This window comes from Xyrauchen texanus, chromosome 10, assembly GCF_025860055.1.
Source record: "Xyrauchen texanus isolate HMW12.3.18 chromosome 10, RBS_HiC_50CHRs, whole genome shotgun sequence".
Lineage (NCBI taxonomy): Eukaryota > Metazoa > Chordata > Actinopteri > Cypriniformes > Catostomidae > Xyrauchen > Xyrauchen texanus.
The window spans coordinates 37,725,829-37,741,417 of record NC_068285.1 but is presented as its reverse complement, the minus strand read 5'-3'; the positions used below and the strand labels follow the sequence as shown (position 1 = coordinate 37,741,417).

General features: G+C 37.0%; 1 protein-coding gene and 1 pseudogene across 1 annotated transcript; both read right to left on the bottom strand.

Annotated features, from left to right (window-relative positions):
* Nucleotides 1–208: 208 nt before the first annotated feature.
* On the bottom strand, nt 209–5,684 carry LOC127650881 (sialidase-1-like). Its single transcript, XM_052136518.1, has 6 exons — nt 5,481–5,684; nt 3,875–4,064; nt 3,489–3,751; nt 2,177–2,359; nt 1,808–2,027; nt 209–1,623 (listed from the first exon to the last, which is right to left on the bottom strand). The coding sequence occupies exons 1-6, from the start codon at nt 5,631–5,633 to the stop codon at nt 1,403–1,405; spliced, it is 1,230 nt and encodes a 409-aa protein (XP_051992478.1). The 5' UTR covers nt 5,634–5,684; the 3' UTR covers nt 209–1,402.
* Nucleotides 5,685–10,927: 5,243 nt separating this feature from the next.
* Nucleotides 10,928–15,333, bottom strand: LOC127650114 (sialidase-1-like; annotated as a pseudogene).
* Between the last annotated feature and the right edge of the window lie 256 nt (nt 15,334–15,589).

Sequence of the window (15,589 nt, the reverse complement as noted above, 5' to 3'; positions counted from 1 at the left end):
TAAAGCATCATAATTGTCAAAAACGTAGGCTATAACATTAAGTGAGTCTAGCATTACCAGGCAGTTACTAGAAAGTGATACCAAGGGTGTACTATCTGTTGCCAGACTTTATGAAGTGATGTTGTTAGTGCTTATGACATGTACCACACTCTAAAGAGGAAACAGAGGTTTGATGAACTACGAAATACTATCTTCTATAAATTAAAAAAATACATTTATTTGAAGTGAACATTGATGAAGCAACATCACACAACAGAAGGTTGTTTTTGTATAAAATTAATTTAAAAAAAGGTGGTGAGGGGGCCTTTTACCCCACACCTGGTAAAAGGCTCCCACACTTGGGGTAAAAGGCACCCAGGCACCTGTAATTCACTAATAAACTACTTAAAGGGATATTTCACCCAAAAATGAAAATTCTCTCATTATTTTCTCACCCTCATACCATCCCCGATGTGTTTGACTTTATTTCTTCAGCAGAACATAAATGAAGATTTTAGAATAATATTTCAGCTCTGTTGGTCCATACAATGCAAGTGAATGGTGGCCAGAACTTTGTAGCTCCAAAAATCACATAAAGGAAACAAAGTAATCCATACGACTTCAGTGGTTTAATCCATATCTTCAGAAGAAATATAATAGATGTGGGTGAGAAACAGAACAATATTTAAGTCCTTTTTACCCTAAATCTCCACTCAACTTTCACTTTCAAATGTGAAAGTGAAACAAAACAGGCACTACATGTGACTTTCAGATGTTAATGTGAATGTTTTAAGGGTAAAAAAAAGACTTACATTTTGATCATATTTGGATGAACACTTCCTTTAAGGAAATACTCTGAATCCACAAAGTAGAGTCCTGAAGTAAATACAGCTTTTGCTTTGCTGTCATTAATTAGTTTATTATACAGTTGTCGGAGGACCAATGTTTGTCTTATCTAATTACAACTTGATCCTTTGCTGAACAAACTTTCAATATTCCATCTTTAAACATGCTAATAAGTCAAAGTCTAATACTACAGAGTCTGAAGTGATTGAAAAACAAATCTAATGGTAGGGAATCATAAGCAATGAAAGGTGGTGTTTTGGATTCCCAAGGAACAAACATACTGATAAAATTTATACTTTGAATGCACTGTAAGCCACTTTTTAAAGTGAAATGAAAAATGTAATTAAAAACTAGAAGGAAAGTATGTTGTGAGTTTCATAACACATCTTACATGTTACTGTATCACCACATGAACTATAAAGGCAATTGATTCTACAGATCCTGAAATTAATGCCCAGTCACTTTTGCACATATAAGATCTCATAGATTAAAAATGGTTTGACTGAAAACAGGTTTCAAAATTTAAAACAAAAAGCCTTTTCATCATCATGTAGCTTCTTGGACTCAGTGACTTTCTTCACTGTTCGCTGTACAGGTCAACTTTCACAAAAGAGATGGTCTCAAAGTAGTCTGTTTGACCTTTCTCAAAGATGATATAGATGTACTTGTGATCGTCACTTCCATTGCCTTTAAGTGCTGTCAAACAGGAGTATCCACTTGGCCCGGCCCAGATCTTCAGTGTATCTTTCACCCATGATTTACCACGATTCAAAGACCAGCGAAGGGTGAGGTCAACTCCTGAGAAAACAGAAATGACACTTATACATGCTTATCTCTCACTGAGTTTATGGAGCACTAATCAGCTGATAAGTTGCAGGGTCGAGAACCACGGAGTTAATATATTCAAGTACAGTAACTAGTTTAGTCCATTACTTTTCACCACAGCCCATCTCTAAAGAAATTCTTATAATATCATCCTCACTGCTATGAGAGTTGGCTGGGTTAGTGAAGTAAAGCACTCCTTCTTTCTGTAAAGCTCCAGCTGCGACCGCAGGGTCCACCAGAGTCTGATCAAACACCAGCTCCCCCATGGGCAGAGACTCGCCTCCATCCAGACTGCGCGCAATCATCCGACAGCGGCAGTGATAGTTCTTATTGTTGCGCACATTCACAACAATGCTGCCATCATCCAACTCCACTGGCTTTGACAAAAGACAGAACAGAAGTTTTAAGGTTTGCAAAATGAATCTGATTCACAGCATTAGTTTGCATGTTGAGATCCAGATTTCTATAAACCATAAATTATTCTGAAAATGGAAGCTTTAAAGTGAAAAGCATATCATCTTCCAACCTGACACTCATCTGGGTCAAAATCAAGGTTCTTTTTGGGCTGGTTATATGGGATACTCTTTAATTCAGCTCCATATCGCCACGTTTTTCCATGATCATCACTCAGGATACAGAACACTCCATCTCCAGCAAGGGTGCCATGGCCACACACCACCAAACGCCCAACAGCAGGTGGATGACGCTTCTGTCAGTACCATTAAATCGAAAGAAGAGTCAAAGAGCTTGAAGAATCAGAAGATTAAAAATAAGACGAACTATCCACAAGCAGAATTGTATATTCTGTTTTGTTTATTAGAGCTGTGAAATCACAAAAAAATTATAATAATAATTGCTTAGTTTTCAGTGATTAAAGGAATATTCTGGATTCAATACAAGTTAAGCTCAGTCAACAGGCATAATATTGATTACCACAAAAATGTATATTGACTCGTTCCTCCTTTTCTTAAAAAAAACATAAATCTTTGTTACAGTGAGGCACTTACAATGCAAGTGAATGGGTGCCAATTTTTGAACATTAAAATACTCACTTTTTCAAAAGTGCAGCAACATGTGTGTAAACATGATTTTATTGTGTAAAAACACTTCCTAGCCTTTTCTGTGTAAAGTTATAGCCAATTTTTCAACTTTGTTGCCATTTACATTTATGCATTTGGCAGACGCTTTTATCCAACGCGACTTACAGTGCACATATTACAGGGACAATCCCCCCGGAGCAACCTGGAGTTAAGTGCCTTGCTCAAGGAGACAATGGTGGTGGCTGTGGGGATCGAACCAGCAACCTTCTGATTACCAGTTATGTGCTTTAGCCCACTACGCCACCACCACTCCCATTGCCATAATGATGTAATGTCAACAAACCCTAAAATAACTGTAAAAATTACAATTTAAACAACTTTACAGCTCAAATAATACACAATTTTAACAGAACAATGAATGAAATTTCTTTTATAAAATTATAAGCTTCACATTTCTGCCTTTAAACCCTCCAAAAATTGGCCTCATTTACTTTCATTGTAAGTGCCTCACTGGAACCTCAGTTTTTGCTTTTTTAAAGAAAAGGACAGATGAGTCTAACTTAATTTGTGGTAATCAATATTATGCCACAAATTCTGTAGATTGAGCTCAACTTGTATTGAACCTGGAACATTACTTTAAGTGCAATTAATCATATTAGGTGTTACTGAGCTTTCTAAACCTAGGTGGGTTGTTCTTGCTCAGAATAGGCTGCATTTTGGACCACACTTTTTGACAAGACTATGTAAGGTGTGAGGAAAATGAAAGTGGAAATGGAAGTAGGGAATTAAGAACAACACCTGTATACCGAAGCCCGGTCCAGGAGCAAAGCTCTTGAGCCCCAGCTGAGGGTTAAGGTTTCTTGGGGCACTCCAGGTGAGCCCATCATCCAGACTCTCCACCAGCATGGTACTGGAGGGTTTGCAGTGGTAATGGTGGAAGCAAAGAGAGTATATGAGTATCACTGCACCAGTCGCCTCATCTACAACAACCGAACCCAGATTTAACCCATCTGTTAGAGAACCATCATCCACTATGAATGAGGTGGGTGACCAGGTGACCCCTGAGATAATGTGTGAGGAAATGAAAAAGGAAGTGATGGTTTGAGACGGAAATGAGAGAGAAAAACAGAACCTTTATTGTCTTTCAGTTAAGAAAACCAAGAGTCGAATGAAGTCTGACACACCTCGATCTGTGGAACGTCTCAAGGCTATGAACTTGGCTCCAATATCTTTGAAAGACATCTTCCGGGCTTCTACAAAAGCCAGCAGACTTCCTTGAGGGGTGAAGGTGAGTAGAGGGATCCGGTAGGTGTGAACTTCCCCAGTTTGACCACCAACCCAGAGATACTGCTCATCAGCAATAGCAGGTTTGATCTAGGTACATTTAATAAGGAAAGTCATAAAACAAGACAGGTCAGAGCTATTTATGGAAATAATTACAGTGCTTGTAAGGCAGCAAGGACTGTTCTAAGGGGCTGTTTAGACCCAACACGTTCTTGTGTAAAAAAGTTAATATTTTGGCAGTGCAGGGTAGGCAGTTGCCCTAGGGCCCAGAAAGAAAGGAGGGCTCATTATGACCACCTGAAAGGGAATGATTAAAACTACTATGGGCCTGAAAGGTGATGAAAATAACCCGCCTAGCAATGCCGTAGCAACCCTTTAGAACACCTCAGCAACTGCAAAGCAATGTGCAAAACCTCAGAAGGCCTTAGAAATCACATTGCTTGGCAAATATCTACAACACTTAAAGGGATAGTTCACACAAAAATTTTTCTTTCATCTGGTGAATACAAACAAAGATATTTAGAAGAATATTTATGCTCTCTAGGTCCGTACAATTTAAGTGAATGGGTGCCAAAAATGTTGAAGCTCCAAAAGCCACACAAGGGCAACACAAAAGTACTTCAGATGACTCTGGTTGTAAAATACATATCTTCTGAAGCGATATGATAGGTCTGGGTGAGAAACAAGTGAATATTGAAAGAAAAATGTTTTACTATAAATTCTCCTCCCTTCTCAGTCAATCGCCACTTCACATTCACTTTCCAATTGTACTTGTGTTTTTGGTGATTCACAGTCTTCATGCATATCGCCCCTTACTGGCAGGGAGGAGAATTTATGATAAAAAATGACTTAAAAATGTAAAAAGGTTTCTCACCCAGACCTATCATATCATGTCTGAACACATGGATTTAACCACTGGAGTCATATGGATTACATTTATGCTGTATGTGTATTTTGGAGCTTCACAATGTTGGTCACTGTTTACTTGCATAATATGGACCAACAGAGCTGAAATATTCATCTAAAAATCTTCATTTGTGAACTGCAGAAGATAGAAAGTCATACACATCTGGAATAACTTGAGGGTGAGTAAATCAGGAGAGAATTTTCATTTTTGGGTGAACTATCTATTTAAGCATTATGGCCCCCACTTTTTCTTTAAAAATCGTTTTTATTTTAAAACAAATATGACTCCACAGTTTTCAAAAATTTTCAGGAACTGCTCCAATGTAACTTAGATAATTTCAGACTTTTTTTTGTATGGCTGCCTTTACACTACACTTAGCCTACATTAAAACTTGACTTTAACACATTCTTAAGCTTCCTTATAAGCACTGGCACATCCTTAAGCAAATAAAATGAATAAAGCACATCCAACAAAAGTTCAAGTAAACGCAAATATCAAATAGAGTTTGATACCTTAAGATTAAGTTAAGAGCAACTTAAGCTTAAGCTTCGTTTAAGGTTCAATTATTATCAAAATAACTAAAATGATAAGTAGTCTACCTGTTCACAGTGCGCAAGCGAACACAGGACCGGCAGAAGCAAAATGCGCAAAAGACGATCCATAACCGGAACACCTGAAGTGATCATATGCACAGACCAACTGAGTAGCCTACAGTGATTTGGCATGCTGTCTATTTCAAGCCAACATGTCATACGGAGTCAGTAAAGCAGCCAAAGAACAAAATACATCATAACTCGTTCTACCGACCGGTTCAGTTTGCAGTATTTTGGTATTTGTACAGGAAGGGTGTGGGCGGCATTCACGTAAGATCACTGACAGTCTAAAACAGGGGTGGGCAACTATTTTGGTAAAGGGGCCACATCGGGCTGTAAGTATAGGGGGGCCACATTGTATTCCTTTTGAGATGCAATGTTCTGCATTGATTTGGTTTTTGTATCTTTTAAGCCCAGAAATATTTGTGTACTCAATTTTCTGACACGTATCTGTGACTAATGGGACTATTCTGCAATTGCCTAAAGTATTGTATTGCTCTACAAAGATAGATACTTTTCTATCAGGCATTAAAAAACTGAAAAGGCTGAGTTTATACATTTATTTTACCATCTCTACTTCCCTGTTCAATTTAACATTTCAACAATCTCTACATCAGCGGCCTGTTTTAATAAATAAATAAATAAAACAATTTATCTAACTTTTAATGTCTGCCGCAAAGCGGGCTAGTTTACTTATTTTTTTTCTAAAACATTAACCGTTTACATGCTAAAAGTGTCATGATGTGTTTCTCCTCGATGTTTTGACTTCCAGCACACTACTGAAAAACACAACTGCATGAATATTCGAAGTGTTTACTGCAAGAGTTACATTAACATATAGGTGCTAAGGGACTTCCACATTTCTAAATTGCACAAATAAAAAATACATTTACATATTCGTCTCTGGATTACTTTTGCTCGCATGTCAATGATGCCGAGATCTACTTTTATATTTAATTTAATCACTGAGAAGGTTTACCTGCAAAGTAGCACCAAACATCACAAGCAGCCTCAATAATGGACACAAAATGGCCATATAACACTTTTCCTTGAGCAGAATATTGCACTACAGATCACTAAATTTGTTCAAAGGGGAAAGCGAGAGATAGAAAGCGCACACTCGTGTGCATGGTTGCCAGATTCCCCAAAATAAGTATAACATTAGGCGGAATATTTCCAATTGGCGCAAGTATAAATCTCAAACTGCGGGTGTTGCGTCTCTTATCTGGCAACCCTGAGTATGTTAAACACTTGTGGAGATGCGTTAGGTCCCAATGCAAGTTAACTGAAATATCCAATGAAAAAAAAAAACTATTTTACGATAAATGAGCCACAGGCCACATTAAACCATGTGGAGGGCCTGATCCAGCCCGCGGGCCATATGTTGCCCATGTCTGATCTAAAACATACTAAAGGCCAGAGTAAACCAAACAAACTCTTAATATACAGTATGTTATAAAATAGCCTAATAATACCTGATTACTGATTAAATGCACTGAATTTAAATGATAATATCCATTATTATTATTAGCCAAATATTAATAATCACCATCATAATTATCTGGTTTGAATCTGTCACTTCTTGTTACTTTTTATTTGCAATAGTCTTACGTCTACTCTCAGTATTTATAGTTATTAATTGTTTACAGTATTTAGGGACCAAGCACTGAAAGTGCGTAGCACCTATTGTATCTGTTAAGTCGTGTACGCATACGATCATCAGATAAACTGAATCGTAACGTGTGCAGGGGCTCACGACCTCACAACAAATAAAACGACAATTCGTTTTTATTCATCATACACATAATGGAGAAGAATAAATTAGCTGTTGCTGAATTTCCTGAGCTGTATAACATTTCTTTGAGCATTTATAGAGACATAAATAGGAAAACAGCCGAGTCGGTGTACCAGGTGACAATAGGCTACGGATACTTGCAAAGTTTATGTTTGAAAGACAGACGACAGCGGTGTCTGCAAATGGCCCATGGACCTTATACTTAAATGTTCTCTTCTGCAACAAGTGTCTGAAACATCAAATTTAGTTAAACAGAAAATACAATTTCCCTGCCGGTTTATTAGCAGAGTGTTTTGTGGATTTTTAATGTTCATTTGTAGCCCTTCCATTTTAATGATTGATGTTATTTATACTATATGAATTTGGCAATAGAAACATAAATAATGCAGTCTGTTTCTCTAGACTTTACAAAATGTGGAATTCATCAAATGTGGAGAAATGGCAAGACACCATCAATACTTATGGGGGGCCTGAGTATCTTAGCGAGTAAAGACGCTGTCTACCACCCCTGGAGTCACGAGTTCCAATCCAGGGCCTGCTGAGTGAATCCAGCCAGGTCTCCTAAGTAACCGGTTGCTAGGGAGGGTAGAGTCACATGGTTGCTATAATGTGTGGAAAAAACTGTCCTCATGCCTGATGGTTCTGAGGCTCAGTGCTCTGTAGCGCCGGCCAGAAGGCAAAAGTTCCGAAAGGTAGTGGGCAGGGTGAGTGGGGTCCAGAGTGATTTTTCAGCCCTTTTCCTCACTTCAAGTGTACAGTCTTGAAGGGAGGGCAGGGGGCAACCCTCAGCACTCCGAACTGTCCTTTGTAGTCTTCTGATGTCTGATTTCCTAGCTGAACCAAACCAGACTGTTAATGAAGTGCAGAGGACAGATTGTACAGACATACAGACACTTTCGCTGGTCCTCAACTTTGGCCTAGGGGAACAAATAGAAGTTATTACAGCTAGACAGTCATGTTGTTCTTCATCATCAGCTGTAGGAAGATGGGTAACTGGGTTTAAGACAGTACAGCAAATTATCAAATTGCCTACATATTGCACTTCCTCCTTTTAATTTGATGCAGTCAAAGGTTTCTTTCAATGCTGCATTATATATTGCTGTTCTTTCACAGTACCCTTGAGCCAATCGGGTTCATGTGTATGTTTTTCCCTCAAATGAAAAAGCAAACCAGTATTGTGAACCTTTATCAACTGGAATGCTGAAAAAAGCATTTAATGAATCAACAATGGAATACCATCTGCTGGTAGCAGGTACTTGTACCAATATAGTTTGTAGGTTTGGCACATTTCACAGCTTTTAGATCTTGTACAAATCTCTATACTACTGGCTGGCCAACATCACAAATCTTTTTAACCAGATAAATTGGAACGCGCATTGGAGATGTTAGGCAAGGCACAAAATCCCAGTTTTGACAATGAAATATGTGGTCTGGCATTGGATCCCCGATATCGTGTCTCTTCTGTGATACTTGGCAACTGCACTCTTCATTCCAAAACAACCAATCTGTTTTCAGCCAATGCTTTTGTACAGGTTTTCCAAACCAACCATGCTCATTTGGTCCTTCTGACACAAATGCAGTACAGTGATAATGCATCACCTTCAATAAAATCAGTTCTTTCCTGCCTCATATGTGTGTATGCCAATTCCAAAACCTCACTGCCAGCTGTGCATTTTCAATTGCCATTCATAAGCATATAACAGTGTGTTCATTTTTATATTTTATCATCATGTTTTTCAGTGGGCCCTCAGTTCCCTTCCTAGCCACAACTACCACTGCTATTAAAGTGATGCCCAAAGCACACATTAAATCGTGGCCCAGCAAATTACTTGGCTGCAATAAGACAGCAAGAAAGAATGTTTGATTTTGCCCTTGAAATTTTCACAGACAAAGGTGTTGTTAGGTGTAATAGTTTTCACAAACCTGCCACTTAATTTTGGCTTAGTTTGAAATTCCTTTGTCATTATGATGCTGAGATTATTACATTTCATCACAAGCATGCCCTGAGGATACCTGCAGTATTTCTCCAGAGTGCCACCTAGTGGTCAGAAGGTATGGAAAAATGGCTATTTTTATTACTTATATGAAGTTTGGCCTCAAATTATAAGGCCGGTTTCCTTACATACTCTGATACCAAATTTGCCATGGTAAGTCATACTTTATGTCTGCATTTTGTAACTAATTGAAAACCTACTTTTTTAAACTCCTCCTAGTCTGTATGTCCAATTCGCACAAAATTGTTTGTGTATCATCTAGGTACATTCACAACAAAAAATGATAAAAAACTTTTCGATCGAATATCACAACAAACTAATTTGATGTCATATCGCCAATAAGCATCTCAGACTTTATCTCTGAAATACTTTACCTATTTTCATGAAACTGTGTCATAATGACCACACCCTGACCTCACTATATACATTTGGTGACAGCGCCACCTACTGGCCGAAGTTATAATAGATTGCTTTTACATTTGAGCAACTCTACCTGTTTTTTAGGCTACTTTTCTTAAAGTCATAATCAGTGATACTTTACATGCTGTTGGTGTGCTTGGCTCCGGTATTACTGCTTGAAGCTATCTTTATTATAATTTTTTACCCTGTTCTTGTTCCATCTTATAATTTCCACTGGTGACTGAAGCAACAGTTGTGCTTCATGGTATACTTGCCAATGTACCAGACAAAATAATATCATAATTCTGTATTTACCTACTTAAATACAAATTTACTGAATAATGTGTCTGTGTAATTCAACTAATCAAGTGAAAATGCAAATGAATGAGTATCAAGTGTGGAGGCTTTCAGGACAAGCGTACATATTTAAAAGTCACTGTCAGTAGACTGTTATTACAATAAATGCTTGGCATCTAAACACAAAGCTTCTATCCACATAAAAGGACCATGTTTTTTTTTTTCTGTAAAGCAGATTTGGTAAACCATTTAACCCTAATCACATACAAATACACTTAAGACTTAAAACATATATTTTTAGGACTTGTCGCAAGTCCTTGTGTCTTCCAGTTTATGTCAGTAATAGAGGGCTCTTTCAATTTAACCAAAACCAGGATAAATACAGAAATACAGTACCATGAGGTTATTGCAATTCAAGACATAGAAAACTTTATTTTCTAACAATGCATCATTATTATGCATATCAAGCAACTTTATCTTCTAATATGAACATTAGATTCAGCTGCATTACTGTACACCACATAAAATAATTTAAAAGAACAAGTAAAAAGATCAACAAGAGAAACAGCACCTGAGCTGTTTAAAAGCCTCAAGAAACCCATGTGCAATTGAAGGTGCAGCTGTCAAACTGCAGGAAACAGATGAATATTTTAATTAAAAACATGAATATTGTCAAGACACTTCTATTCTAGTAAGATTTGTGCAGTGTGTGAGACAAGTGAATACAATCATAATTGTATCAAAATTATATTAGTATCACTCTAAACCTGGATTTCTGATTCTTTTTGGAGTAGTGTATGTCATGATTAATTCTCTAATTTAGACCTTAGACATTGTGCATTGGTCTGACCAGTCAGAAATCCAAAATTATTGGAAACCTTTTTTAAATGATTTCGGATCAGACTGAAACCATGGCTCCATTTTAAAAGGCCAAAATGTCCCTTTATCTTAGCTCTACATCCTGTATGCTATTTGCCTCCATACAGATGGATTTTAGCAAAGGAGTCTCAAAGTATTCTTTATGGCCCTTTTCATAAATGACATATATCTATTTCTTGTCTTCAGTAGAATCCCCTTTGAATGATGTTATAGAGGAATAACCACTTGGCCCTGACCAGATCTGAACCGCCTCCTTTTCCCATGCCATTCCATCAGTGAAAGACCCTGTAAAAGAGTTGAGACACTTAAGAAACTTAAATGAGGATTTAAGACTTTCACTGTTCCTCACTCTGTTGAGCATTGGCTGAATTGGTGAAATACATTACTCCTTGATTCTGCAGGGTCCACCAGTGTTTTGTCAAACACTAACTCCTCCACGGGCAGAGACTCTCCACAATCCAGACCCTGCACTACTATTAGACAGCGGCAGTGGTAGTTGCTCTGGTTGTGTACATTCGTGACTATGCTTCCATCCTGCAATTCCACTGGCTGAGTTATGGCAGATAGAAAAGAATGCCATGAGAGATAAAAATGGAGCCAAAATGGGGAGTCTACAGTTTTGGTCACTTGCAAAGAAAAACAGTTTTTCACATGTAATCTTTGTCTGCGTAACTCTGCAGATTTCCACCGAATTGTAATGCCTCTCATTCAATTTATTTGATTTTATCTACCCAAAAGAGTGTACGGTAGTAGTCTCAGCTCTGTTAACACATTTTTTAAATGAAAAAAGCTTTAAAATCAATAACTTAAACATTAATCAATACATACATGTATATATGTCCATTGTATAGCACTAGTTTGCATCAATTTTCATTTTGCCATTATTTTTCATTGAACAATGAGCTTTGTGGCTTTTCATATTTCAGGTTAACACTTATCGGCACCTTTTAAAATGATTTTTCTTCTTTAAAATGAAATTGGATGCAAAATGAAATACAAGGGGCATTTATAGATTTATTTTGTTATTTAATAATTAATTTAATGTTTATTTATAGTAATTTGGCCATCCATAAAAAAAAAAAAAAACAATAACATGACATGCAACTCTGACATGATGTTACAATCCCCGATGTGCTGGAGGCTCTTGTGACTGTTTATATGACTGCAATTTTCTACCATGTGAAGACAAACCTCTTAGATAAACAAAAGATGACAGCTAATGTGTCCACATATATTACAGGCCAATGTAAAAAGATGCTTAAAATGTGACCATTGCCACAAAACACCTTCAGGATGGACCAGAACGCTACTACAAGTGACCTAATTAGATTTCAACGGCTCAAAGCGAGCGTTTAACGTGGCACGGGGGATTGTTAAACCTGACAAATATTGAGACGTTTTCTAGCTATTACCTGATACTCATCTGGGTTGAAGTCCAGAGCTTGTTTATTCTGGTTGTAAGGGATGCTCTTCAGACAGAGCAGCTCCATATCTCCAAGATTTACAGTTGTCATCACTCAGGATGCAGAAGACTCCATCACCAGCAATGGAACTGTGACCACACCCCCCCAAACGGCCAACATTAGGAGGATAACATTTCTGCGAACACTGAAACATCATGCATGCACTTTATTAAATTGCACATAAACAAACATAATAATATATTAATAATTAATACAAGAAATTAGAATATTAATATTATAGTTAGTATACGTATAATAGTATAAAGTGTCTATAAAATACAATGCTTATCCGTTGTTTAAAATGGTCTGTTTTATTTGTCAGTTACATAACCAAGAAAAATAAAAAGCCAAAACTATCTCATAAACGTTTGACAAAAAGAGGTCATGCTTTTGTGTTCTTAATGAAAATGGTAATTCACATCTGTATACCGAAGCCTGGTGCAGGAGCAAAGCTCTTCACCCCCAGCTCGATGGAGAGGTTTCGTGGGGCGCTCCAGGTGAGCCCATCATCCACATTCTCCACCAGCCTGGTACTGGAGGGGTTACACTGGTAATCGTGGAAGCTGAGTAGATGAGTATCACTGCACCAGACTCATCCACAACAACCGAACCCAGATTCAACCCATCCAATATGTATGATTTTGGTGACCAGGTGACCCCTGAGATAGAATAGGAAGAGATTTCACTTAAACCACAACCAATCCACGTGTTTATGATACAGGAATCTTAATATTGGCATTTCAGATACCAATGAGATGGTTAAAGTGGGTGGTCCACCTTTGTCTGTGGAGCATCTCAGTGTGATAAACTTTGCCCCAATGTCACTGGAGGACTGCTTCCTGGCTTCAGAGAACACCAGTAGACTGCCTTTTAATGTGAATGTGAGCAGAAGGATCCGATAGGTGTTCACCTGACCAGCTCCACCACCGACCCATAGCAACTGCTCCTTGTATATCAGTGGGTTAATCTGTACAAAGAAAGTGTGGGGTTTTACTATACAAAAACAAATGAGTCAATAAGCCTTCTTGAAACATTATAAATAAAACAAGTGTAGCGTCAGCTCAATTTATTGAAAGTTATTCCATAATCAAAAGCATGAAATGTGAAACATACTCTACTAGTCAAGTGTTTGGACATTAATAAATTAATTTTCAAACTGCTTATGTATTAAAGAGCAGACTTGACTAGACTAGTCTTTTGGAGAAGTTTGCAACATCACAACACACAGCATCATATTTAGCATTGTAATGTTTAATTGGAGCACAATATCTGGAAACAATGCACTTCATCTGCATATTTTACTCAAATGTCCTCTGGTCCAGAGCCATATAGAGAGAGAGTTTTTTTTTACAGCAATGGCGGCTCGTGGAGCCTCTCAATAGTTCCCGGAAGTAGCAGCAAACACATGCCGCGCAGTAGAGACGAAGCAGAACAAAGCGTTTGCGACGCACTTTTAAAAGGTGAGACGTTTAAAGAATAATATTATCTTATTCTGTACATTATCAGTACATCTAAATAAAAATAACTTGTAAATTAAAACCTTATAGTTGAGTATTGCTCATTAAATTAGGAGATAAGGGATGTTATCGGATAACCAACAGATTAGGCAAGGATTGGAGCTGGATAAAGTTAGTAACGAACACCCTATTAATTGTAAAATCTGTTCTCTTGATTCAGTTTCATCCATCGTTTTAAAAAAAAAAAAAAAAGTAATATCGTAATATATTATTACAATTTAAAATAACTGTTTTCTATTTTAATGTATTTTAAAATGTAATTTACTCCTGTGATGCCAAGCTGAATTTTCAGCCTCATTACTTTTGAACGGCAGTTTATATACGAGTATGCTTAAGTTGTTTTAAAGCTGAATATATTGTGTATATGAATAAGTATTGTAAGAATTATACATTAGATATATAATATTTATAATACATAAATAATTATATTACTATATATAGAATTGTAAACAATAAGCTTCATTTCACTAAATTTACGTAACTGCTGCTAATAGTCATTTGGAAATCACCTGTCACCAGCCTGTCTGTACTATCTGAAAAGTCATAAATATGACATTAGTTACCATGAGATTAGTGAAAACAATGAACATGAGGTAACATAAAAAGGCAACAGAAACCCTAGCCTGAAATAAGTTGAGGCAAATAACGGTAAGCGAACACTAATCCTCAAATATTAGCTAATTTGATCTTTAAAAAAAAACAACATACTCATGCTACAAACATATGTCGGTGTGTTACATAAATATGTAAAATAAATGCATTTATTGACTACTAATTACCAGAAATCGCAGTTCTGTCACTCTACTCTAACAGTTTGAAATATCCGCCAAAGCACTTCCTGGAACTATCTGAAGTCTACGTGAATCACGTGACGATCAAGCATTTAGAACTTCCGTTGTCGCAACTCTGCTCTGGTCCATAGATATGACTTGGGTCCTTCCTTTAATATGAGCGCTAAGTTCAGTATAGCGCACCACTTCCTTAAAAGGAATATTCCGGGTTTAATTAACACATGTTAAGATCAATCGACAGTATTATGACGACGTAACGCTGTAAACCCTGAAACGACACATTTCTGCCTTTAAATCTCCAAAAAATTGGCCACATTCACTTTCATTGAAAAAGTCTCACTGTAACCTGTAACTTTTTTTTTTTTTAAGAAGAGACTTGTCAAAATAAATTTTTGTGGTAATCAACATTATGCCACACATGCTGTCGAATGAGCTGAACTTGTTTTGAACCCGGAACATTCCTTTAATTCTCATTTATTTACCGGAGTGCAGCCCGCACGAGCACATGTAAACACTGCAATTCAAAGAACAATACAAAACTGTCAAATAAAAGAAATTGAAACGGACAATGCAGCTGTTCTCCACAACAGTGCAGCAAAGAAACGACGGTTTCTTTATTTACTTATTTTTCTTTGACAGGTGTTGTGAATCGTGAAATACCGACACATGACAACACCACATCCGCGAAAGTCATATGACTCTTATTGTGTGACGTCAGAGACATGTGGCAAAACAATTTACCCAATAAATTGTAAGAAGTATATATCTGCATATATTCACATTTCAAATACATTTTTTAATGCGATGCTTCAGGTTTAGCTTTAAGCGAAATATTTTTTTTAACTTTTTTTTTTTTTTTGCTTGAGAAATTCCATTAACTTTTGGTTAATATACTCAAGAATAAATTATAGTCTGTGTATTATCAGTGTATATTTATTAGGCTACATAAATATAGGCTAATATACATACTGTAGATACAG

Coding starts and splice junctions, on each gene's coding strand:
- LOC127650881 (XM_052136518.1), bottom strand. CDS start 5,633: ATGACATGTTGGCTTGAAATAGACAGCATGCCAAATCACTGTAGGCTA. Junction 3,752..3,874: donor GAGACGTTCCACAGATCGAG/GTGTGTCAGACT, acceptor ACATTATCTCAG/GGGTCACCTGGTCACCCACC. Junction 1,624..1,807: donor CCCAGCCAACTCTCATAGCA/GTGAGGATGATA, acceptor CTGTTTTCTCAG/GAGTTGACCTCACCCTTCGC.